Source organism: Micropterus salmoides, unplaced genomic scaffold (genome assembly GCF_014851395.1).
Source record: "Micropterus salmoides isolate LMB-PRFRI ecotype aquatic unplaced genomic scaffold, ASM1485139v1 Ms_hic_scaffold_3, whole genome shotgun sequence".
Lineage (NCBI taxonomy): Eukaryota > Metazoa > Chordata > Actinopteri > Centrarchiformes > Centrarchidae > Micropterus > Micropterus salmoides.
In genome coordinates, this window is record NW_024042261.1 from 32,809,204 (window position 1) to 32,833,979 (window position 24,776).

The following is a 24,776-nucleotide window of genomic DNA, read 5'->3' on the forward strand; positions in this document are numbered from 1 at the left end:
CCTTTGACACGTGACATAAAATATCTTTAGAATTTGTTTAAATGTACATATCAACTCTAAATAGTTTGGAAACACAACTAGCACTCTCTGCCACATTCATATACACACACACGAATGCCCTGATGGATATTACACCTTTTCTTTTTTCTTTTTACAGCTTTTCCAACACACAAAATATATTCTGACAGTTTCTCTTCATACAAGCATAACATGAAAAGAAGCCTACAGATAACCATCTCCCAGGTAAGCTCTTTAGTTTAGCAGTCATAAGATGTGCTTCATTCGCTCACAAAACACATAGTTTTGGACAAAATAGTGTTGTTCATTCTGCAAATGTTTACATTACAGTATATTTTCTTTCAAACCAATTGGAATAGTTTTCAGTGCATATGTTAATGTTGTATATGTCAAGTTCATTCCTGGGGATCTGTTTGTGTGGTTCTCTTCTACATGATGATAGGTTATAATCACGGTAGCATTTAACAGTGAATTGCTCTGTCACACTGGTTACAGTATGTAAGTCTATAACTGGTTAGTAAGTAACGTTCCTAGGGTTTTTCTCTGTTCCATGTTGGCAATGTCCTCGCAATAAAAAGCCAGCTTAATGCACCCAAAGCCCTACTACTGGGTATACACAAACACACATAAAGACACCAGTCCAGTCCATTTGTTTGCTGGTTGACGAGGCATCATAAAAGCTTGCTTGGTCACCACACTCATCATTCAAATGAAAAGGCATATTTTTTGTTGTTATTTAGCAAATTCACTCTCACATACAATATGCAAGCAAACGTGGATCCAGACAGAGAGGAGAGTTCTGGAAAAGGCTTCTGGGCTTTGACAAGTGAGTGTAATTGGTCTGCTTGCCAGTTAAAATTTGCTAACTATGGCAATTTAGTGAAAGCCTTTGTCAGGTCATCTGAAGAGCAAAATATTAAGAATCTTTTAACTGTGATTTACGTACCATTATGATTTCAACATATCTGTAATTCCATTATTTTCTATGTGTAGCCAACTTAGCACAACCATGTTTATGATACATTACTAGAAACCACCATATCATCAAGCAGGCTTTTGGACACTGTTGATTTGTTTTAGTGTCTGTAGGTTTGTACAAGTAGGTAGGAGTTGGAGTAAATTAAGAGAGGATGAGTCAAGAGGTGGCAGGACACAAACATTTAGCCTCTGCAGAGAAATTTCTCAAAGTATAAGGCTGGTAACAAGTTACTGATCTCAGAAAAGTAGAAAAACTAAAGTACAAATAAAGTAAAATACACTATAAGTTTACTTTAAGGGTAAAAGTGCCTGTCATGTAATTTTGTTCATTTGTTGTGTAAAATTAATCATGAATATTCTCACAAAGGTTGTATTTCCACCTTGAGACCATAAAGAGTTCTCCAGGGGATAAATATTAATTTATTAAACTATACATACATGAAAATGGCCTTCGTTCTTGGACGTGATTACATTTTCCCATTAGGTCCTAACTTAAGTTTAGCTGTCGTCTGTGAATGATCAACTAAGGCATTTGGGAATGGAAGGCAGCTGATCTGAATATACAATTGTGTCAATTTATTAAGAGTAAAATCCGGCAGCGAGACGTCGACACGTGTAGCTGAGGAATGTTAATAAGTGCTGCTGGTAGAGCTTCTGAGTGAAATAACATGGGTGTGTTCTCCGTACGTGAAAAAGACTGTCTGAGTGTCGGACATCTGCGCTTCTTTGTCTTGAGTCGTATTACAGCTAATGATAGCCAGAAGCATCAAATAAAAATATCAGCAACACTCGCACCAATAACCACAATGTCAGCAGCAGTAACCAAAAGGAATTAGCCTCACTCATTAAAGTAGGTGTAAGCAAAGCCCCCACAACCTAATTAATGTGTTAAATGCATAATAAACATTATTGCCTTCATCATGACAGAATTAAATGTCACATTTCATGCTGATGGTGTGATATGACCTTTATTGAAAGACAGAGTGCAATAGGGTGGATGGAGAGGTGTGTGTGCATGTGTATGTGTGGAGCGGTGACAACAATCTCATTGCAGAGCTAAATCTTTATCTGGTGCAGCACTGGCACCTGCAGCAAGCTGAAAAGTTATCCTCCCCTAACTTTTACGAGCTATGAAATAAAAACAAACCTTCTGCAGATAGAGCCACACTGTGAAAAGTAGATGTGACACATTTACCCTACACATTTCATCGGAGAGTAAGCTGTTAAGTAAGGATATGAAGCAGCCGCTGAAATGGAGACAGTAGCTGGTGAGTGGGTCCCACGAGGATTTTCTGTTGTTTGTTTTAAGTACAGTATGGTTGACTGTGATATATTGTAATGTTTGTTGATATCAGAGTTTGGAGCTGCTATAGAGCAGTTGTCTGACAACGATAAACACGTTCTTCAAATGAACAGCCTTGATTCTCAAGGAGCCAATCTCTATTTTTTTGCAACACAGACATGGGGTAAACTTGAGGTTACCTGACCAGCATCAGGTAACTTAACTTAATTAATAACATGTTATTATTTATTTAATTTGAATTACCTGATGTATAATGTTAGTCCTGGTGGGGAATGACAACTTAAAAATAGAATTATTTACTCATGATACCTGTGTGTCAAAACAGGAAGAGTTGCTGTCCATCTGGTGTGTGAGTGGGCCCGATTATGTGGAGAGATTGGAAAAATGCAGCTGTCCCCACACTGCAGTCCCAATGCACTGAAACTAAACATTTACAACACCAACCTTCATAAAAAATCAAATGGATCCTAAAAAATGTAGTTAGCTGTCAGTAAGTTACTAAAGCTGGCAGGCGGAGTTTACTGAGAAGCCTGACTGAGCAAGATAATTTGTCTGCTGAAGTAACAGAGATATTTAAATACCATATTTCATGTTTTAATTAATGTATGTCTGGTGAACCTTCAAGTTGATATATTGGAACATAAAAATTCTCACCTCAAAGAGGTATTCTGGCACGCCTGGCTTTGTGGGATCCATTCCCTCCTTAGCACAGACAAGTGACAGGAAATTATCAGAAAACAGCTCTTCTAGTGACTATTTAAATGCCTTCTTTGCTTTCCACACTTTCCACAAAGAAAAAGCTGTCTCCAGACTGACTGATGGAAAGCATTTACTCTACTGGTGTGAACAGAGGAATCTGTGACCTTGCTATACTGAAGTGACACATAACAAGCAGAAAACAGAAAGACAGCAAGATCAGTGAGAAGAAAAGGAATCACTGCAGTGCAGCATAAACGTGCGTTAAAACAGTGTCATTCATCAGATCCTACGAGGTTTGTTTGTCTCAGCCAACATGCAATCCAGAGATATACCTGGAATGCACTAAGTCAATATGGCTTGCTTTATTGAATAAAATCTGTATGATAGGATGTGCTTTGTTTTTTTTGTTTATTTTTTTTGTAGAATTAAAATAGAAAGTTACACATGAATCAGATCGAGATACACTGAGATAGGATAAATAGATAAAACATTTGTCTTTACCGTTCACAAGTTGCTATTGAAAGAGCCCAGAGCCTAAATTGACAAAGTAAATCCTAAATATAAATTTTTAAATGTGATAACATATAAAGAAAACATCTACACATAATTTTGTATAACTTAAAGGTTACATTTATTTATCTATATTAAGATTGAATTTCTGTTTAAATCTTCCATGCATGCCAGGATAATGCTGTAATCATGGTTTATACACTGTATACCTTCAGCTATGGGGTGGATAGCACAAAGGTTTGCTACTGTCCGTTCCAAATACTTTTCGGACTTTCATCAAACACGCCACCACGGATGTTGCTAAGAACAATGACTGCCTTTATTTCACACTGTTGTTTCAGGGTCTACCAGACATTCCTCAGTTCACAGGCCAGCACACAAGTTACCCACAGAGAGGAGTTACTGTACGGTTAAATCCTGAGAAAACAGCAGCAGCATATGCCTCACTCCAGACAGAGACACACTTTATACCATTTTGTTTTTGTTCTGTGGCATAGACAAAGTATGTTTAATTGTAGGTGTTTAAAGTCTGTTGAAAAAAAGTAAACCAAAGGAAAACTCTCAACATGGGAAATAAATTCAATGCAGTGCAGAAAATCAGAAATCAGTAATAGCTCTAAAGAACAGAGAAAAATTAGACCCTAAATAGTGACTTCATGTCATTCATATCTATAGAATTCAGCTAAGAGTGCTCCATCTGTCACACATTCTTGAACAATTTTTGGACTAGAAATAAGGACTTTTTTGTGTGAAAAAACACACCCTGGCTCTTTCACTGACACAAGATTACATTACAATAGTAGCATTACAAAAGGCACACACCATGTCTCACCATTTAGAAATACCTATTTAAACCATTTAAAAATAAGCATTTTACATGGGATAAATGTTCATGTTTCCACATGTTTATTTATCTTTTTTATTTTATTTGAATTATTTTTAATTTTTTTAACATGATCCCTCATTCAAATAAATATATGTAATGTAATTGTTCATAAGTCAGATTTACACTTCATGTATTATTTGAGCAGGAATATAAAAAAGCTACACCTGATTTTTTGGTTCCCTTTCAATGGAAAAACCCCCCCACCACCAACAACAACAACAACAGGAAAACACAATCTGTTTTCCACTGCAGCCATAAAAGGCTCTCTCCCATGGGGTTATGATCATCACTCCAAAAGCCACAACATTGGGGCACTGCCCTTCCACTCCTAAATGCCATCCACGCTCAGCAGTGCTGAACCTTCTCAATCCATGCAGAACTTGAACCACTTTCACTCCTCATCCTGCTGAAAGGGTTATCAGCAGGGGAATTATAGCAGAAATCTTTTTTAAAAAGATAGTATTTGGGAATTCTTCCTGTGGAATAACACAGGGTAGTTGGTAAGCCAATCACAAAGTGCACAAGCAAAAAGATTTCAGGCCTGGCCAGCCACCAAGCCAACAGACAATAAACCGCTTCATGCTTGATGAGACCTGCAGAAATTGGGCTACTGGTAAGAGTTTATCCCATGGAGAAGAAACACCTTTGATATACAATATCCTAGTTAACATTCCACAAAGGACAGGGGGCTCGATTTGACACATACAGGTTCCTCTCCATCTACTTTGACATGTCTGGGTTCCAGTGAATCTTATCAGTCTGTGTCCTTCTATTTTTAGTTTATAGATTCAGTCCAGATGTGAAATGGAAGTAAGGGGGATGGGTTACATTTCAGAATCTGTTGCTGAAAGTTTATAACCACTCAGTTTGAGTGCGATACTTTTCTTTTTACCAATTCGTGGCTACAACTGCTACATCTGTCTGCTGCAATCTATTACCAGCAACTAACCTTATAAATAGAAACCATCTGGCAGCCACTGTAGTTTAAGTATAGCAGAGAGTCAAGTCTCAACTGGTATGGTTCACAATATTTCATGTTTTGGGGATAGTACTTTGCCTTGTTAAGAAAAATTTCATACATTTGGTGAACATGTGTTGGTTTGAGATATGCTAATTGAGTTCTGCAGAAAATCTGCATTCAAATTACACAGAGTGAAACCTTCTGGTCATCACTACTTTCCTGCCTTTCTTACCCAACCAGATGCACATACTATGACAGCAGTGATCTGGAAAAAATCTACGGAATTTCCTCCTTGCTCTCTTGTGTGACAGTTAGTGGACGGTTTATTGTAAAATAAAAGATGTTCAGTGCAAATAAGCTTTTCGTCTTTCATAACAGGTGACAGATTGGCACCTCTCTCCCTGACAATCACACATATCTCATCTCTACATTGTAGTTTGTATGCTGTCATTCCTGATCTGTCAGTAAGCAGCTTAACTTCACTGTAGAATTAACTCTTCACTTTAACGGTAAAGAAACAACATCAAGGGTCTCCACAAAAGTTACTTTATCGCTTCTCAAATCTCTGTTGTGACTCTGAGATTGACTGCATCTTTATCAGATCTAATGAATAGGCTACTGTGCAGACGTGACCGGTCACCGATCGCTATCGGCCGATAATTGCTTTAAATAGTTTGATCGGTGGTCTCTAAAAAGGCTGATCAGAAGAACTTATCACATGATGCAATAGTCGCGAGACAAATTTTCAACCCACAGCTAAAATAGTTTCACTACAGTCAGCGGACTGAGCAGTTTTCAAAGCTAGCTAGCACTAAGTTCTTTACAGATGGGAAGTGAATGATGGCCTAGTTAATCATTTTCAATGAGAGGCCAGCACGTAGGAAGGGGTGCGAGCAATCTGACAAGTGGAGGGAAAAGTTGGAGCGATCCTGTTGAACTTGTCCACACGCCCACCTGCTGCCAGAGTTGAATTGTCTTGAATTTTTTTCTTCGCGGCGCACAGCGCATCAGGCAGGAAGACTGATCCTTTTTTGTGTTTCCTGATGCAGAGAGAGACTGCGCTCAATCAGCTGTCCGCCTCTCTCTTTCTCTCTGCAGGCTTCTCTCTTTCTCTACCCCCACTCTCCCTCTCTCTACTCTTCTCATGTCAACCCTGACGCTTTTCCAGGGGGTCTCTCTGCCGTATTTGACTGCTCTCTCCTGGTATCCTCCCGGTTAATGTTTCCCCTTAAATCTCCCATATTTTTAACCTTTCTAAAAATATATCTGAAATGTTTGCTACACATGGCAAAGGTGGCAGTATGTATAACATTATCTATAACAGCGACGGGAAGTCAACTGCACCCGACAATAAAAGAAAAAGAACAGAATATTTCACTCGCATCCGCCCCTAAAAATAAATAGCCTACGTGCGAACCAGAAGTGATTGACGATGTGCAAATATATACAACCTACAGTAGCCTAGTTCATTTTTCCGCATGAATGGTTATTATTATTGACAAGTTTGTTACCATTAATACATTAGATACCAATGCAGGATTCAATAAATGAAAACAACCCACTGAATTAATATTAGGTCTATACTAGTGGTAAACTACATATGAAATTATAATGACTATAGTAACTATAAGTAATGTATTAACGTTTTACTAATAGTATACTATGGAATTGTTCTTTAATTTATTTAAATTTGTTGACCCTAAAAGCCCACAGAACCTGCCTGAGCTTTCCAGAACAAAAAGCGGCTACTTCAGAGTTTATCACTGACTCATGAGGCAAAAGCCATCATGATGCTCCTTTATCTCCTAAATATTTTGGCTATAGCCTTAACCCTATCACTTCCTATTAAGTGATTGTGCCTACAAAAGAAAAGCGGGAGAAGCCTCAGGAAACGTGAGATTGGATTCCCCTGAATGAGAAGCCCGGGAAGCACATGCTTTATTGTGAGCATGTGAGCATGTAATTTTCTGAAGAGGGATGTTTGGAGGGGATCAAACACACAAGGCCTGTGCACTACTGACTGAGCTAATTAGTTCAACTTTTATTGTCAGACTTGGGGTCCATTAGAAAAACATACTACATCATTATACACACACACACACACACACACACACACACACACACACACACCACCTCCTAAAATACCGAAAGTAAAAAAGCAAAAATAACCAAAGCACAAATACAAAAGCACAGAAATGGGCGAACCCACTAGTTTGAGTAACCAGTCACTGAAACTAACTGAGCTGAGCAATCCCCTGGGTTTGCAGCAACACATCTGCCATATTTAATGTTGATTGGATGAATAGTAACTGACATACAAATGCACACACACACACATAATATAATATGCTCACAATGGGTTTATGACTACTTCATGAGAACTATTGCATTCCCTTAGCAATTACTGCACAAAGAGGGCATTATAACAGGACACATATGACATTATTTACTGCATTTACAAACTCTCCTGCTTGAGACTTTTTTTGGGATGGATTCATTACATCTTTTGCATAGAGAAAAAGAAGAAAAACATTATACAACACCTGACACCACTGGAACTTACTTGATAAACATGATTTATACAAGCTGTTTGTCATAGTTCTTGTATATCTGAAAATTATAGGGTACATCGACTGTAGTTAGGAAGGTTACTGCTGAGTGTTTGCAGTGCTCAGTGGATATACTTGTAATCATGCAGCACATAGGAACATGTGCACTACCTTTATACATGAATTAAGTAAATGCTCTGGATATTTTTACTGTTTCAATCTGGGGCATATGAATATGGAGGATCTTAATTGATGACAATTGAAATTTAAAGTCCAAATAGAAAATTAAAAGTGATCAAATTTCTACACCAGTACAAATAATCAGGCTATAATTAAAAGAAAAAAAGAAGGAAATGAAAAAAATAACTTAAAATGTAAAATGATCATTTGAAAATTTAATGTGAAATTTAAAAGCTGCTAAAGAGCACACTGCAATGGAAATGGAAAAAACTGATACCATGGCCACTTGCAATAAACAGGCAGTGTCTGCAAGTTATTCTTTCGACAGAGTATTTGTCTAAAGTAGTATGAAGTAGTATGAAGTAGTATAAGTTTTATACTTTTTTGAACTGACAACTAATATGTTTATGTTTGATGCTAGCATCACTGGCCGTGGTGATTTGACTGCTGTTAGCTGACTTTCTGCTAGTCCCGTGCAGTTTGCCGCACTTTGTCACTACCATATAATAATATACAGTATCTTCTGTAGAAAGATTAAACAACCACAGCTAACATTATAGTTTAGATTTACTAGATTTAGTTACTACTCACCTGAATTCAAACAGGAGGAACCACAGAGGGGACTGTTTAACTGTTTCCACTATACTATATTTCATTGTCTTAACACAATATATAACCTTCTCCCTGGTGCCTCTGTGCCCCAAGCTGTTTCAAACCCTCCCTCCAGCCTTTGGGCCACACCTCCTCATGTACATACCGTTTGAAAAGTCAAATGGCAAATGTAAAATGGCAAAAGCCTGACGGAAATTATATTTAATATGGTAAATGCCAAATAGCAAAGTGCAAATGCAAAATATGTTTTTTTTTTTTGTCTATTTAAGATTTTAATATAAGTATTTCTATTTAAGTTTTTCCATTTCCCATTTTGACTTCCACATTTGATGTTTCCTTTTTCTTATTTTCATTGCAATTTTCAAGTTTGTCTTTACAATTAGATTTTACATTTTAAATGCCACTGTTTTCTTTGTCACTTTATATTTTCAAATCATCATTATACATTTAAAATTTACTTTTCAATATCATTTTTCTCTTTTAATTTAATTATGGCCTAAATATTCCTAGTTGTGTAGTAAAGTAATAAGCTTTGATCACTTAATTAGGAGGCTGGGAATGTTCCCAGTACCAGCGGAGCTGGGAACCCTATTGTTTTCGCTTAGATTTTTATTTTTATTCTTACGTACGTTTTTGCCCAATTCCAATACTGCGGCCTAGACTGTAAGTGCTACAGAAAAAAATTTGCACACTTCTACCTCTAGGGGGCAAGGTCAACGCGTTTGGGCTTGGAACTCCCACTCATGTAGGAGGATATCAAAAACCTTAAATCCACGCGTTCGGGGGATCAAGCTGAATCTCGTGGTATAGGCCATGCCCATATCTGATGCCACTAAAACTGTCACAATTATAGGCTAACAAATGTTTGCGAAAAACGCTACTAACAGGAAGTGAGGTCGCTCACGTCATATCTTCGGTTTGGAATGGCCGATCGACACCAAATTTGGAGCAGTAATGTGGGACGCCCCCCTGAGGGCCTGTGCAAAATTTGGCCCCTAGCCCCTAGGTGGCGCTATTTAATCCCAAAAAAGTGTTCCTCTATAACCACAAGTCACATTGACGTTTTGTCAAACCACAGCCGAATTGTTCAGCATGGTCCCCTCACTACAGACAACAAAGTTCGCCCAAATATGCCCATAGGTGGCGCTGTTATTGCAGATTAAAGACGTCAAAAAAATCCCATTGATTTACATGCATTTTTTATCTCCATAACCACAAGTCCAATTGATACCAAATTTGGGCCAATTGTTCCACATGGGGCCCTGATGACAATTGAAAAATTTGGTGCAATTTAGCCTGAAGGTGGCGCTATAATCCAAGCTCAAATACGGTCGGAGAATCCCATTCATTTCAATGGGATTTTGAACTAAAGGACATTTATCCTCATAACTACACGCCACTACATCGCACATTCATAAACCTTATGTCTACGTGTGCGATGACGTTTTCACTTCAATAAATCGCAAAAACTGAAAAACCTATTTTAATTAACTCCTCCGAAGCCGCAATCCAATCAGCACGAAACTTGGCATGGACCATCTCTGAACCGAGCCGATAAAAGTTTGTAGAGGGAATTTTGATCCGCCAAAAAACAGTCGAATTATAAGCTAACAAATGTTTGCGCAAACGCTAAAACAGGATGTCATGTCAGGTCTTACGTTTTCAATGGCTGATCTACAGCAAACTCGGGGACCTTATCTGCCACGTGCTCCCGAGGGGCTGTGTAAAATTTGGCATCAATCGGCCCTAGGTGGCGCCATTAATTGGAACTCAAATAATACTCCCATAGACATACGTTGATTTCAGATCTCCATAATCGCAAGCCCCTTTCATTTATTCTCCACGGTCCCCCCGAGCCGCGGTGGGGCACGTATTACCTATTGCCTATTACCATTAAGGTAAATTTCACACATGGGGTGAGAAATTCCAAAAGAGTAGTAGCAGGCCTGGGAAACAGACATATATAATGGAAAGAAGAGTATTGAACAAAAAGGTAAGCTTTTTTAGTTAGCTACCTTAGCTATAGCTGGATATATTCAGGAAAAATATTTCTTCTTTGTTTTTCCAGGGTGAATCTATGAAATGATAAAGGTTTGTCCAATTTCCAAACTCTGTCTAATGTTCATCTTGATTGATTGCCCTAGACGACATAAAAGAGCATTTTTAATTATTTATGATAGAGCTTAATTTATGCCAAAGTGGTACTGTTGCAAAAGAGAAAGTTTTGCAAATTGAGAGATAGAAATATGATGGTGTAAGTCATGGCCGTGGCAATCTGCCTAATACTCACTGAACTTGGTATACACAGCCTGTTTCTATAAACAAGCTTGAAAATGAGCAAAGTACCAACTGTGGCATACTAGACTTGCCTTTGTGTCATTTTTCTATTTCATGGTGTTTTATGTCTTTATGCACATTGGTTGCCTTATTTCTTTTGTGAGGCACTTTGTGTCTGCTCTTGAAAGGTGCTATATAAATAAAGCTACTTACTTAATTATTAAGCATTGTCAATCACAGTTTTACACCCCCAAGTGAGGTGAGTCATTAGCAGTTCAGTTCATTTATAGGAGCAGCAAAGGAAAGAAAGGTTAGATTCACTTCAAAGTAAGCACAACCTCAGTATAATGTTCTTGGAAAACTATATCAAAAGTGTGTTTTTCACATCACGGGGATTTTAAAAATACTACGTTTACATATGACATTAGTTACATTGCCGGCACTTGTATCCCAAGAGATTTGAAATACGAGCAAGTGGAGAAAAAGCTTTATTTTTTTGCATTAACATTACAATCAAGCAACCGCTCAAAGTGCAGGGATCAGAGCCATGTTTCTTGCATATTCCTGTGATCTGATGAGACAGATGACTGCTAGGTGAAGAGAAAAGAGATGATGCAAAGAGGAGGCCTTTCAAGCAAGTAGAGAGGGATACAGTATATGAGTGAGGGTGCATCTGCTATTAATAGGTTATACTTATTAAATACATCACAGCTGAAAGAAATAATACACCAAATAGCCCCTGTGACTAGTCATATCAGCTTTGACTTTAGTTTACTACCAATACTTTGTAACTGTACATTTTGTTGTTGTACAGTTTTCCTCCTACTCAGCGGTGTGGTGTCATTTAATTTCTGTTATCCAGTTCAGCCATGTCTTTGTTGTCATCTTTATTTGTTTTTGTAACTTTGTACCATTTGAAATTAGATAAAAAAAAATAAACCTACAAACATTTTTTTGTATTATTATTTGTGGATACAAATACCATAAATACATAAAAGGGCGTTCCCTCTTGGTGCCATCCAAATTTCTGACCCTAAAATATGAAGTGTATGCATTCTGCTTTCGGACATGCACTCAAAAAGCAAAGGCTGTTTTAAATACCATGTAACTTGGTGTGCCCAAATCTGCCCTGATCATCCTCGACAGCCATCAAATGATCACCGCTACACCAAAAAGACAGAGTCACAACCATAGGCCAGGGCCTAGTTTGAGGCACCAGGGACAGAGAGAGTCAACCAACCCTGCATCACACTGAGTTTGTTGGCGAGTATGTCACATCCTGTTTTTGCATCCAGGATAGTCTGATAACGTGTTGTAATCCACAACATTCTAAAACAAATGTATGTTCCTTTGCTACTCTGTACTATACCACACTATAACAGTGACTTAACACATACCTTGTTAATGAAAACCTTTGTGAATCAAACATAAATGTTCAGTTATATCTCTCTTCAATTACAAATATTTATTTATTTATATTTATATTTTCAAACAAATCTTCAGTGGAAGAGTGGAGCTTCCACAACATGCACCGACTGTTTGACAGCAAGACAACAGCCTCACATCTTCAAATCTAAGTCTCAGCTGTATCATTGTATGCTCAATGCATCTAAAACATATTTGCTTATCATAATATTGCTAAATACTGTGGCTGTAACTACTTTCAAAAAATCCTTTCACACACCTCTAGCTCCATCAGAGACCAGTATACTGGAGAGTACTTATTATCCACAAGGTAACTTGCACTGTTTGTGCATATCCTGCAGCATGAAATGAAGCAAAGACCATGATCGACTAAAGTTTGTTGCAAATGAAGCTATATGCACACAGATAGGCAATTCGTACTAATCATGGTTGTAAGCATTTTTAAATGCTTAAGACAAAGCACTGCATTAATATTTTTGGAATCACAAAAATGGATTAAGTCATTATAAAATTATTAATTGGATTAAAAGCCAATGGCAATACCATCCTGTAGAAAATATTTTCAAGCTGTGCACCATTGCAAAATTATCCAGATATTAAAGACTGACACGGGTGCTACAGGCCATGAATCATCTACAGGAATGAAATAATTTGAAAGGATCAGCGCTTTGGAAAGAGAAACACACTCTACAGGCGATATGAATTTATAGGAATGGTGACTTTATGCTTGTCCAATTGATTAGGATGACGCAATATTCCATAAAGCTACGTGGTCTGCACAGAGGTGACCCACATCTTCAAAGGGCAACTATTTCCATCATTAAATTTAGCTGCACTTTGAATGTCAGGAGGAAAATGCTCACATTGAGTCACATAAATTAGAGCCTTACCATCTATATGACGAGTCTGTGTTTTAGCAGCTACTACAGTAACACTTAGTCAATACAACGCATACTCAAGCAGAGGTAAAGTAAACATCTGTGCATCCAATTGAATGATGACAAAAATGATGCATTGTGTGAGATGGTTAATCACATTATTCTCATATTCTTAGAATTACCTTAAACTTCAGAGTGCTTGTCCTAAAAATCCCACCAGTGCTGCATGTAGTATTTTAATTAAATACTTTTGGTACCAAACACAGGACTTTTAATGAAAATATCTCAGGTGGCTGCAGCTGATCTCATTTGCATATCAGACTTGGTAAATCAGACACAGCTGAAGTATGTGGACTAAGGTAATTCCTGCCTTGAGGCAACTCTTAGTACCACCCTCTACTACTTTCACAAAACAAATGCTAAGTGCAGGCCCAGAGCAACACAGTGATAAAGCTAAGAGAGTTGTGCAGTTAACTATACAGCTAGTAAGCCAAAAAGTCCAAAGAAGTAAAAAAAAAAAAAAAACATATATATATTTTTCAAAACAGTTTTAAGGTCTTGACTATACACGTGGAGGTAGACATATTACACTGAAATAAGCACACAAGAAAATATAAACAAAACTTATCACAATGTAGTATATCAATAAGGCATTCCATGTTCCATGTACTGTGTATATTCTGAACCTGTTTTTCTCTTTCAGTTCCTACTAGACTTGGGCAGTATCAAGGTATTATGGTATACCAGGGTATTAAGAAATCCCAACAGCATGACTTTCAGTACCATCAAAACAAGCAAATAATAAGCAAATAAAAGCTGCAGCCAGTGGTCCTGTGTATGTATGTTGTTTACCAAGTGTGGAAAAAGTGAAGGGGGTTATTGTGTTGTTGCGTTGAAGATGATCAGGCAGTTTCATGCGGCATCGCCCGCATACTTTACACTGCAATACATCAACTCAGTATAGCATCTCTGTATCACTTTAATAGACAGAGGAGCATCTTTATTTTTGATGGTATTGAAAGTCATAACATCTAGGTTTCTTAATACCCTGGGATACCATAATATCTTCATACTGGTCACACAACCCCAGAATCTACAGATTTTTCAACAACTCTGTTTGGTTTAGAAGGAAAATTGGAGGCTAGAAACCTGCAGATTCCATAGTTTTTCGCATTGTCGATACTCCATACCAGTCCAAATTAAAACAAATACGACGGCACAAACACATTTCTGTTATGTTATTATGGCTATTCCCACAGAATGGTAAAGCCAGGCATGCATATGGTTTTGCTCTCTTTTGTTTTATACATTTACAAAATCATCTATAAAAAGAAAATCAAGACATCAAATTCACATTCTTACCAAGCGCCTTCTTTCTTCTTCAACAGTGCTCAGCAGCTGAGAGAACTCTTTGAATGACTGGGCTGAAATACAAAAAAAAGATAACTTCTACAACACCATATTGAAAAGAAATACTGTATGTGGTCAATAAATGAGTATATGATACATCATGCACAGTACGTTCACCAATGAGCAAGTAGACAGTGATCCACTGTGTTGTTACTTTAACACAGTGGCTCAGTCGTTAAACGTCAGATGTTCCTGGCACCCCACAAGCACTGTAGCATGGTGCTAAAATGTTTATTTGCACTGCAGCTTGAGAGTATTCAGTGTAGCACATTTTAGAACCTAATAAAATCATGCAGCTGTCCAATTTAAAACCAAGACTAGCAGTAAAAAACAATACTTCAATTGAATGGAAACCACTGATCGCTACCCTTTATTTTCTTCCCCTGCTAGGCTTTCCAATATACTGTCACAATGTAGGAGAGACTGATATGGTAGAGATATGTTCACGCCATCTGGGCTATACCTTCAGTAGCTTACATTACATTCTGCAGGGCCAGATGAATACAGCATACAGTTCATTGAATCTTATCTGCCAGAGATTTGTGCCTTGATAGCTTCACAGCATCATTAAATAGAGGGCCAGATACAGTGTGGCCTCTGTTGGTCAGCCCCTGTGTCACCCCGTGTCCAGCCATTTAGCAGCGGTCGAGCTGCTCTGCTTGCCAACACAGTAACATCATTATCAGCCACCACGGCCTGGCATGGGGACCCATGCATCATCTTAGACACTTTGGTCCATTTACACACCAAAGCTTTTAAAGACCAAGGAGCAATGATTTTGTGCCAGTGGACCTGCAGGCAGGTTGGCCTCCTATTAACGGCACTTGCTCCTTTATCAACAGCAGAAACCTCTCAGGGGGTAAAGGGCACAGCTGGAGCCGTTGATGGGACAAGATTAGACTCCAAAGAAAGAAAATGGGAGTCAAAGTAAGGTTACAGCATGCATATAATTCACTGGTAAATGGAGGAAAGGCAATAGCCCTGATGAATCACTGAATTTAAAAAAAATTAACTGGATGAATAAGGAAGATTTTCTTCAAAAATAAAGAAAGACATTTACTGTACATGTAAATATTTTGTGCACACTATAAGATTTATATTTCGGATCAGTTTTATGGATTTAAATGTTGCCTTCCTGCTTGATATTTAACTTTTTAGATCTAGACCTCATCTGACTTGTTCTACTCCAGATGGCTCTGAACAGCTCTCGGAGACTTAAGGATTGACCTTCTGAGAGAAGTGCATGTAACTTTTCTAAAAATTTAAATTTCTATAGCCACATCAATCTTTTGGCCCCATTGATTCCTAGATAACTCGCATGGAATGTGAATGTCACTGCAGGAAGTCACAGAGTGAAATCAATAAAAGGTCAGGTCAACCCGTCTGGTGGCAGATACAGGATCCCGATGTTATGTGGGGAAGTTGGGAGCATCAAAGTGAACTATACCAATACTGCATCAAGATCATGGCTGGCATTCATGCAAGGGTCTAGCTATGTCAGTCAGAAAGCTCAGTTTCATTGATGACTAGATTGATTTCAACAGGTTGTTTCATTTTTTCCCTCAAATAGTAATCATGGCATTTTCTGTCCGTGATGGTGAGTGAACACAGCAATGTAGCTTAGAGTACAAGGAAATAACTTTTCTTTAAGAAGATATCGAACACTTAAACTCAATGCTTACCCACAAAAAAACCCCACAGTTAGCACAATTATGGGGCTAGAAATTATGTGTTGTGGATGCAAGGAATTAAAAATCTTGCAGAGTATTACATTGTGTTTAATATTTTCAATTCCATTATTTTATGTTAAGTGTATTTGCCATTGTCTGTATTTCACAGTCAATAAAATGCTTCCAAAAAATGCCCATAGCTCAGGCACAGTCATAACACTGGCCTCTATTGTGCCAGTGCTTTGTAATGTAAATACTGAGCAGGTCCAACTACATAACAGGTGGGCAGCTAAAATATCCATTGTTCGAAATAAACACCTCTCTTGATTGAAGGCCAGGGAATGGGTGCATTGCCTCAAATTAAAGCGTGCTTGATTCTAATGAGGCTTGGATTTGGGTGTGGATTTTTCAAATAAGCATAATTGGTCTCCTGCACCCCTGCCTATCATACAGTGGCTGCAGTTTTGTGAGAAAAAAGGGAAGAATGAGTATTCATTACGCATTCAGATGAACATTACAGCCTCATGTAGAGGAGGTCGATATCCAGTCTAGCCCTCACAGATGGACAGTAATTCAGCAGTCTCCAGCTCCACGGAGCGAAGGACTCAAGCTGGGGATAATGAGCAGTGCAAAAAAAAAAGAAGAGGAAGAGGCCAGAATGAGAGCCCTGCCCATTAGAGCCAGAGAAGCCCACTGCACAGCTGCTTTTGTATTCCTGTTGGAGGCTAGGAGGTTTGCACCTCCATTAATCTCTGACACTGATCACAATTAGTCCTTTTGATTTCTTATAGGCTTGAGAAGATACAGGGGAAGCATCATAAGCAAATCAATAACATTAATTATACATGCATCACAGACAACTTTAAGATCTACACTCAAAGCCAAATCCTATTCCAAGAATTTGCAGGGTATGCTTAATTTTGTCTGAAAGCAGTTCCTAGTGACTCTGACAAAGCTTTTACCTATTAACTTTAACTATTTTCACTTATGTAAAATCGCTCAAATACAATAATATCTTATTTGGAGGACTCAGTCCTTATTCAGAGGACATTGGCTCTTATGATACATGCAAGTACTGCAGACAATTGTGTTCTAGTATCTCCCGAGAGAATCCTTGCGGATATTTCAGAAAAGGTCCTAAATGAGGTGACAATCTGACTTGTTGGGATGAGTAGAGCAGAGAGGAAAGAAAATGAAAGACTGCAAAGAGAGAGATCTGCCCTCCTGGAATTGGCCAAACTGAACGTACCAATGTTCACCTCGTCATCTGTCTCTGCATCACCTATGCACTCAAACTGGAACTCCTGCAGGGACTGGGAGAACTTCTGGACGGCAGCAGAAAGATCTGGAAAATCAGAACAAAACATTGCACAAATGAATCAGACATTGAAGACAAATGGATAAAATTCAACATTCTGTAGAATATAGTACAGTCCACTGCAATGTAATCTCCTTGCCATCCACAAATTACTTATAAGTAACAACAGACTGATGCATGAGTTAACTAATGACTAAGACGTAATATGATAATACCAGCATGTGGAGGTACCCTTTGCATTACATAACATCCCTTTTATTATTGACAGTTGGCAGCAGTGTAATTAGAAAGAAAAAGTAGAAAATACAAGCTCAGTTTTAAATCACAAGAAATTATTACATCATCTTGATCCGTGTACATGCTGTGTACTTTCTCCCTATGTGGATGAAGTGGTACTTTTAGTATACTTATACACATAACCCCTGTGGTACTAGTGTTAAGTTTGCAATTTGTTATAGTCAAATAAAGCAATAAAACAGTGGAACTTAAGAAGACCATTGCTTGACAACTTCTGGGAGCAGAAGAGCAAAATAATGCACTTTTACGTTGACTATCCGATTCCATGCCCACTGACATTCATACAATAGCAGCTCTGTGAGTGACTGCAATATTTGCTATATTAACTTTATCACTGTCCATTGATCATAATACCAGGATCCGTCCAGAAAAATTAAGCCAATCTGAGTTGCCTAACTTTTGTGTGACATAGTACACATAGAAAGCAAAAACCCTAGACAAATTCCACCTTTGGATACTCTCACACTGCTAGATATAAATGTGTGATGTTTATTGCATTCCAGGAGTTCAGTTATGATAAAATGCCGTCTTCGTTTTTTCAGAATGACATTTGACAGACTCCAGAGAACAGGCTTTAGACTTTTTGTATTCCAGCTGAGAAAAAGTGGGTCCTGACTTTTATTTAAACATTCACTGGCGATGTCAGTGGAAAAATTTCTATCTCTATAGTCTCAGAGGTATTTTTGTGATTGTAAATTTGCATTTGGCAATTAACTTTTAATGCTTTTAATTAACACTAGATACTTTAACCATAGCCAACCACAGGAATTTGTTATAGCCATATGTTACATTTCAACTTCAACTCAAGAGAAATTATGTTGGGGGTTTTTGGTCCATCCATTAGGTATGTTATTTGCCTCTAAATGCTACAGTACCCAGGAGCGTTAGCAATCATTGCTGTAGAGAAAAAGAAGCCAGCTAAAGGTGCAAATCAATCCAAGCATTTTCACAAAGCTTCAATATGGCAATGTAGGAACAAATCACTGCACCATAGCTGGTGAATTGTCCAATTATCATCCAAAATCAGAAAGAGAATTAATTCAAGCTGTTGAATGTATTTAACAAGTTCTACAAAGCTCAACATCTACCTTCATCCTGATTTTAGATCCTTGGGAGCTTAACTTCTCTCATTATATTTTGATATATGCAGTCTTGTACCTTTGGCTTATCAGCACTGAGCCAGAATTGGCCAAGAGCAATTTCTCATTGTTTATAGTGATGAGTCAACCAGAGTGTTACATGTCCATTCAAGAATTAGAGGTGCTCACTTAATGTTGTCTATGGGAAAAACTGAACCCTGCTATCCCAACGTAAAAACATCCCATTTTATTCTCTATAATTACAGAATAAAGAAACAACAAAATTGGCCCATGAATGTCATATACCTCACTATGACCTGTATCTGTACCAGTTATTTACCTTTTCTCTCAGAAACCTTTGTTATTGTAGCAAAAAATGTGTCTAATGTTATGTTGGCATTCAGTGTTTAGTTAATTAATGTGCTTAGATTTTTTATATTGTTGAGTTGTCTCAGTGTGAACAGTTTTGAAGAGTTTATGTGGAATATCAAAAGCTTAAAGTCCCCAATTAGACAACATAAAAAGGCATAATGCTTAACAACTGATTTGTAGGGTTTAAGAAATTTTTCCTCTATGAAATAACAGCATGTATAAGCCTAACAAAAATCTCTGATTTGGTGGCAGAACAAGCTGATTCCCTTTTTTAATTATTGAACACATTCGTATAACACCATTTATTTTGAGTTATGATGGGGAAATAAGTTCTAACAACAACTGTACAAGACAAGACAAAAACAAACACTACTCAATTAGAGAGTAAAACAAAATCTGGATTGTATTTTTAATATGACTGATAAATGCATGAAAACATAGACCAATAAAAAGATACAGTATATGTATCCAATGATCTGCACACTAGAAATCAGGCTTACGTGGTGAGGTCAGATTCACAAGAAAGTCAAAGAAATTAAGCTGCTTTTTAGTGCAAGGGGCAAAGTAACTGTAGTGCTGACCTGCAAATAGCGTACAGAGTGTATGAATCAGTTTTATTTTATCTTTTATTATGCAACTGATTTCAATTTGTTTCATACCTCAGTTACATAAAGGTTAGTGTGTGGGTCTGCTGTGTTAGCACTGTGAGTATATTCTTGCTGAGGTGAAAGTAACCTATGTTTACAAGTACTTTAAAGAGTGGGATGAAGCATTAGTGCATAATGGAGGCTTTTAAAATTCCATAATTCAGCTGAATTTATTATTAAAAGCAAAACAAGATGGAGATTCTAAAATACTCTGACATTTTGGTTGTAAGCCCACACAGTTTGAAATGTACACATTTTTCTCATATCCATTGTTGACAATGACTCACTAATTGCTTCTCTCTTTCTTTCTTCTCTCACCAGCAGTCATGTCTTTAATTCAAAGAACTGTGAACCGACTCTTGTCTGGAAAGTAAGACAATGCACAAAGTAATATACAGTACACACTGGAGACACTTAAACGTCTGTGTTTATATGATAGAAAACTCATTAATTACTGCAATTCAAAAATAGAGGTTGAGGTTGCAAAAATTCTACATTGCAAATCTGAATCAAAACTGCAGTAACTCCACGGTTTGTTTTTCAGCTTGTAACTGCACATATGTATGGATATGTACAGTAACATTATGCTTGTCATACTGTATGTGCTTCATATTGTAGTAATATACATTCCAGAAGCTATGCTTTAGCTCCTTAAGAAAAATATCATATATAAACTTATTTACTACAGTGAAAACATGATTGAAAAGCATAAAGTGAGATATTCTGTCAATATGCCGTAATGTTATTGGTTGTATGAAACCAACAAACACATTTAAAAAAAAATATAACTGATATTTAATTGATTAATTTTATCAACTATCCTACTACTATAATTGGAGAGCGGTTTGTGTGTACCACCAAATATACAATATTATTATTACTTCACTATAATATGAGAGTTATATGAGTATGAGTAAAAGCACACAGCTTTTACGGATATGTGCCATGCAAAACTGCTTGGAGGTCTACCCTTTGCATGTGATATTTTTAAGTAGTGTGGCCAGAGGGTCAAGAAGGATCCCCGGGAGGCTGAGGGTGAAAGCAATGGACAGGGCTGGGGTACAGGGGCAAAAGTCTCAGGTTTCAGGGGAGAAAGGTTGCAGCACCCAAAGGGCGATTTGTTCAAGTCATAATAATGCCTGAAAGGTGAAAGCTGTCAGGAAGTTATAAACTACTTACCTAATTTCCACTGTTTGCTAGAAGTGGTATCTTTGAGGTAATGTTTTATAGTCCATAATTGATAATGTGTTGAAACCTATACAGCTCCTAGTGTGATAGCAATAGTTTATTTAACAGGGATCGCAAAGTACAAACCAACCTTAAAAGCCCACAACAATCAATGCTCTCATCTCCACAGGAACATAAATTGCTTGGAAAGCCAGATAAAAAAAGAGTCATGTGATATTGTCAGTGAGTCTCTATTTCTTTATAACAATGCTTGCTGTTATGTGTTGTATCTCAATGTATTTTAGTTAGCGGTAGGAACAAGCCTTTCACTCATTTCACAGATTGAAAGGCTCTTAAAGACATCTAGACTATCTTCAGTGCGTATGTCTGACCACTTGTAAATGTTGCTGAGGATGCCCTAAATGCCACTGACTGGAACCTTTCCAGATGATGTATTGTGCCACTGTTATATTGCTATCATTCCTGCTTTTACTCTAAAACTGCTGATATGAGATCAATACCTAGCTGCAGTTGTCTGGATGTGCACACAGGACCATCAATAATGGAAGATCCTTTAGCTATGACATTCACACAGGCCCCCAACCTCAAAAAACAAACAAGTGCTGCCATCAACTGAATGCATGATTCACTGTAGCCACCACAAGACAAGGAAATAAGTACACCTTAAAAACTGTAACAAAATCAACAGGATCATCTGATCTTTGCTTTCTTTGTATTAATAAGTAACAGCATCTAGTATAGCCTGGCTACTTACAATGTGTCTGTAGTACAATGTTTAATACCAAGAGTTCATATGTAACAGAAAGTTCCTGATTTAAATACTCTTTACACATTTACAGTAATTGAGGAAATAATTATCAGTAAATTATCATCTTGTGTCCTTTTGTTAAGGTCAGGTCTTCGGCACGGGTGAGGCTCCCGCTGCTTCCCCCTGCCAGCTCTCTCACAGTGGGGGCAATCGGGAGTCTCTGGGGCGCATGGCCGGCGTTGTCGGGGTAGGTTTTGGTGCTCCTCCTTGGGGGTGCTTGACTGGGGGGGGCTGGGCCCCTGTCCAGGGATGAGATCGGCCTCGGGGGCTGCTGGCACTGCCTGCACTGTAGGGAGGGATGCCTCTGGCTGGGCTGGGGGACCGTTGGCCTGGTTCTCCCGCGTTATTGCTCCCTGGCGGCAGGGAGCTTCCCGGCACGGCTTTCTGCTGTTCTTCCTTGGGGCGGGTTACAGCTTCCCCCAGGACATGTGGTCTGGGGTCCTTTGCGCTTTGGGGGGTCGCAGGGTGCCCTGGCTTCTGGGGGTGAGGGTCTCTGCGCGGGTTGATCTGCTTGCGGTTTGGAGGGCTGCGGTGGGATTGTGGGGCGAGTGTCGATGCATCTTAACGCATTGTGCTTTTTCCCTGCGTCTCTGAATGGCTGCTGGGCGTTTAGTTTGTGCTCGTTAGTTTGGAGTCCGGGGGAGGCATTTCCTCGTTGGCTTGGAAGGACCAGTTTGCCTCCCTGTTTTGCATCGTTGGCCTCGGATCCAAGCTTCCCCATTTCTCTGTCGGCCAGTTGTTGGATCCCTCTGGATGCTGAGGTATATAGTTATTTTTCGGGATGTGCAGTGTGACTGCGGAGCAGGGCTGTGCTCCAGTTTGTTCTGGGTTTGTGCCTGGAGTTCTCGGCCCTTGACGGGTGGGTGGGTTGGTGGTGGCATGCAGCTGAGCTAGTTGATTTTGTACTGGTCTATGTTGTGTATGCGCCGCGGTCGGTCCGGGGGCGCTGCTCTTCCGTGGGTTACGCTTTTTGCGTTCCGTCGGCATTACGCTGTCAACTGGCATTTGGGGTCGGGGTCTTCCGCGTTTGCATCGCGGTGCATCTGGGAGTCTTTGTTTTTTTTGATTGATTTATTCTTTTTCTTTCTCCCACCCCTATTGGCTACTGGGGTTCTTGCCTGCCTGTTACAGTCGTGGTGCCCCACTCTCACTAACAACTACATTCTTTGACAGACTTATGCGCACACACATGTACACGCACATACAGACACATTCACCCACACGCACACAGACACACACAGTCTCACACATAAACACAAACAAATTTAGGTTGTCCCTGGTAGAATTATTCCTGGTGCTTTTCTTTCAGTTACTTATTTCAATTAATTGTTATTATTCCAGCTCTCGTGGCTGTTTTGTGTTGCTTATTTAGTGTGCTGGACTGTTTCTTGTTTTCATTTTTCTCTTAGTTGTCTTACTATGTCAGCTGTTTATTGCTGCTGTTCGGCTGGTTGTCTTTTACTATTACTATTATTTTTATTGTTTGTGTTTGTTTGTTGTTGTTTTTCTCCTCCCCAAGCCCCCCTCTCTGTTCTATTGCAGGTTTCATTGCTTTCTGCAATTGGTGTTTCCCCACCTGTTTTCCCCACCTTCCATCCCCCTTCTCTTACAGGTCTTGTCCTTTCTCTGTGCTGTCTGCTTGTGCCCCCCCATCCCCGTGTCTGCCCCCCTGTCCGGCCCGGTGACAAATCAATACATAATTAAATAAATAATAAAACAGACAAAGGAGTATATTAATACTCTTGTTAAAGTAAAATCTGTCTGGCACAATATGATATCCAGGTCATCATACTTTATACCAGGCTGCTGGGCAGGACAGGTTTAAAAAAATAAATAAATAAATAATGGTATAAATCATATTTGTGATTTGAACTTTTGTGCATACCAGTTATTTGCTTTCTAACTTAGTAGAGGCTAAGGATACTGTTGACTTGGTGTTAAATGATGGAGGCTGGCTTTTTTTTTTTATTCCAGCAGCATTGCAGGGATAATAACTGATCTTTTTCTTCAGAGCTTAAGAATAAGCTGTAGCATTGCATCAACCTTATAGCAAAAACCTGGGGTCAGTATCTTCCATCTCTTCAATTGTTTTCATCAAGTTAGATAGATGAAAACAACGCAGATGTATATTCTGCAGGGACAGGTAGGTATAACAGGTATATTCCTCCCTGTCATATTCTCATCACCAGTGACCTAACCATAACTAAGGAGTTGAATGTTATCCGATACTGTACTTGGTGGTAAATTCAGCTTATTTTAACAAAGGAATAATAATAATTTTAGCATTTATCATTAACATCTCACAGCTACAGCTCTCGTTAGGCTTTGACAGCACTTCTGCGCCTAGAGCTCATGGGAGATGTGGTTTAGACAGCTGCTGGAGCAGAAGCTAGCCAAGAAGTGGGACAATACTTTGGTTCTATATTCCTCAGTAACAAAATGCTACACTAGCCACAAGCTTTGGCTAATTACTCTCTCACCTCCCTTGGAGAAGCAAGGGATGACAAGCAGTTAATGCCATCTAAAACAATATGTTTTATTATCACTATCTGAGTGGAAAAGCTCACTATTCATTCTCTGCAGCTGCATCCTGCATGCACCTATGCATGCCTGTTGTGTTAAATTATGCTTTGTAGGAAGAGAAAGACAAATCAACATGTTTATGTATTGTCAAACCTATTCTTTTTATTAATCAATCTGGTAGATTGTTT

General features: G+C 38.6%; 1 protein-coding gene across 4 annotated transcripts in view; it reads right to left on the minus strand.

Annotated features, from left to right (window-relative positions):
- The window catches only part of LOC119882672 (rho GTPase-activating protein 42), a 61,430-nt gene that overhangs the window by 25,081 nt on the left and 11,573 nt on the right, over nucleotides 1-24,776 (minus strand). For all 4 annotated transcript variants that reach the window (XM_038692830.1, XM_038692829.1, XM_038692828.1 and 1 more), the window contains exons 2-3: nucleotides 17,606-17,701; nucleotides 14,639-14,700 (exon numbers count right to left, since the gene is read on the minus strand). In XM_038692830.1, the coding sequence (XP_038548758.1) occupies nucleotides 14,639-14,700; nucleotides 17,606-17,701 (158 nt within the window). The remainder of the gene's footprint in view (nucleotides 1-14,638; nucleotides 14,701-17,605; nucleotides 17,702-24,776) is intronic.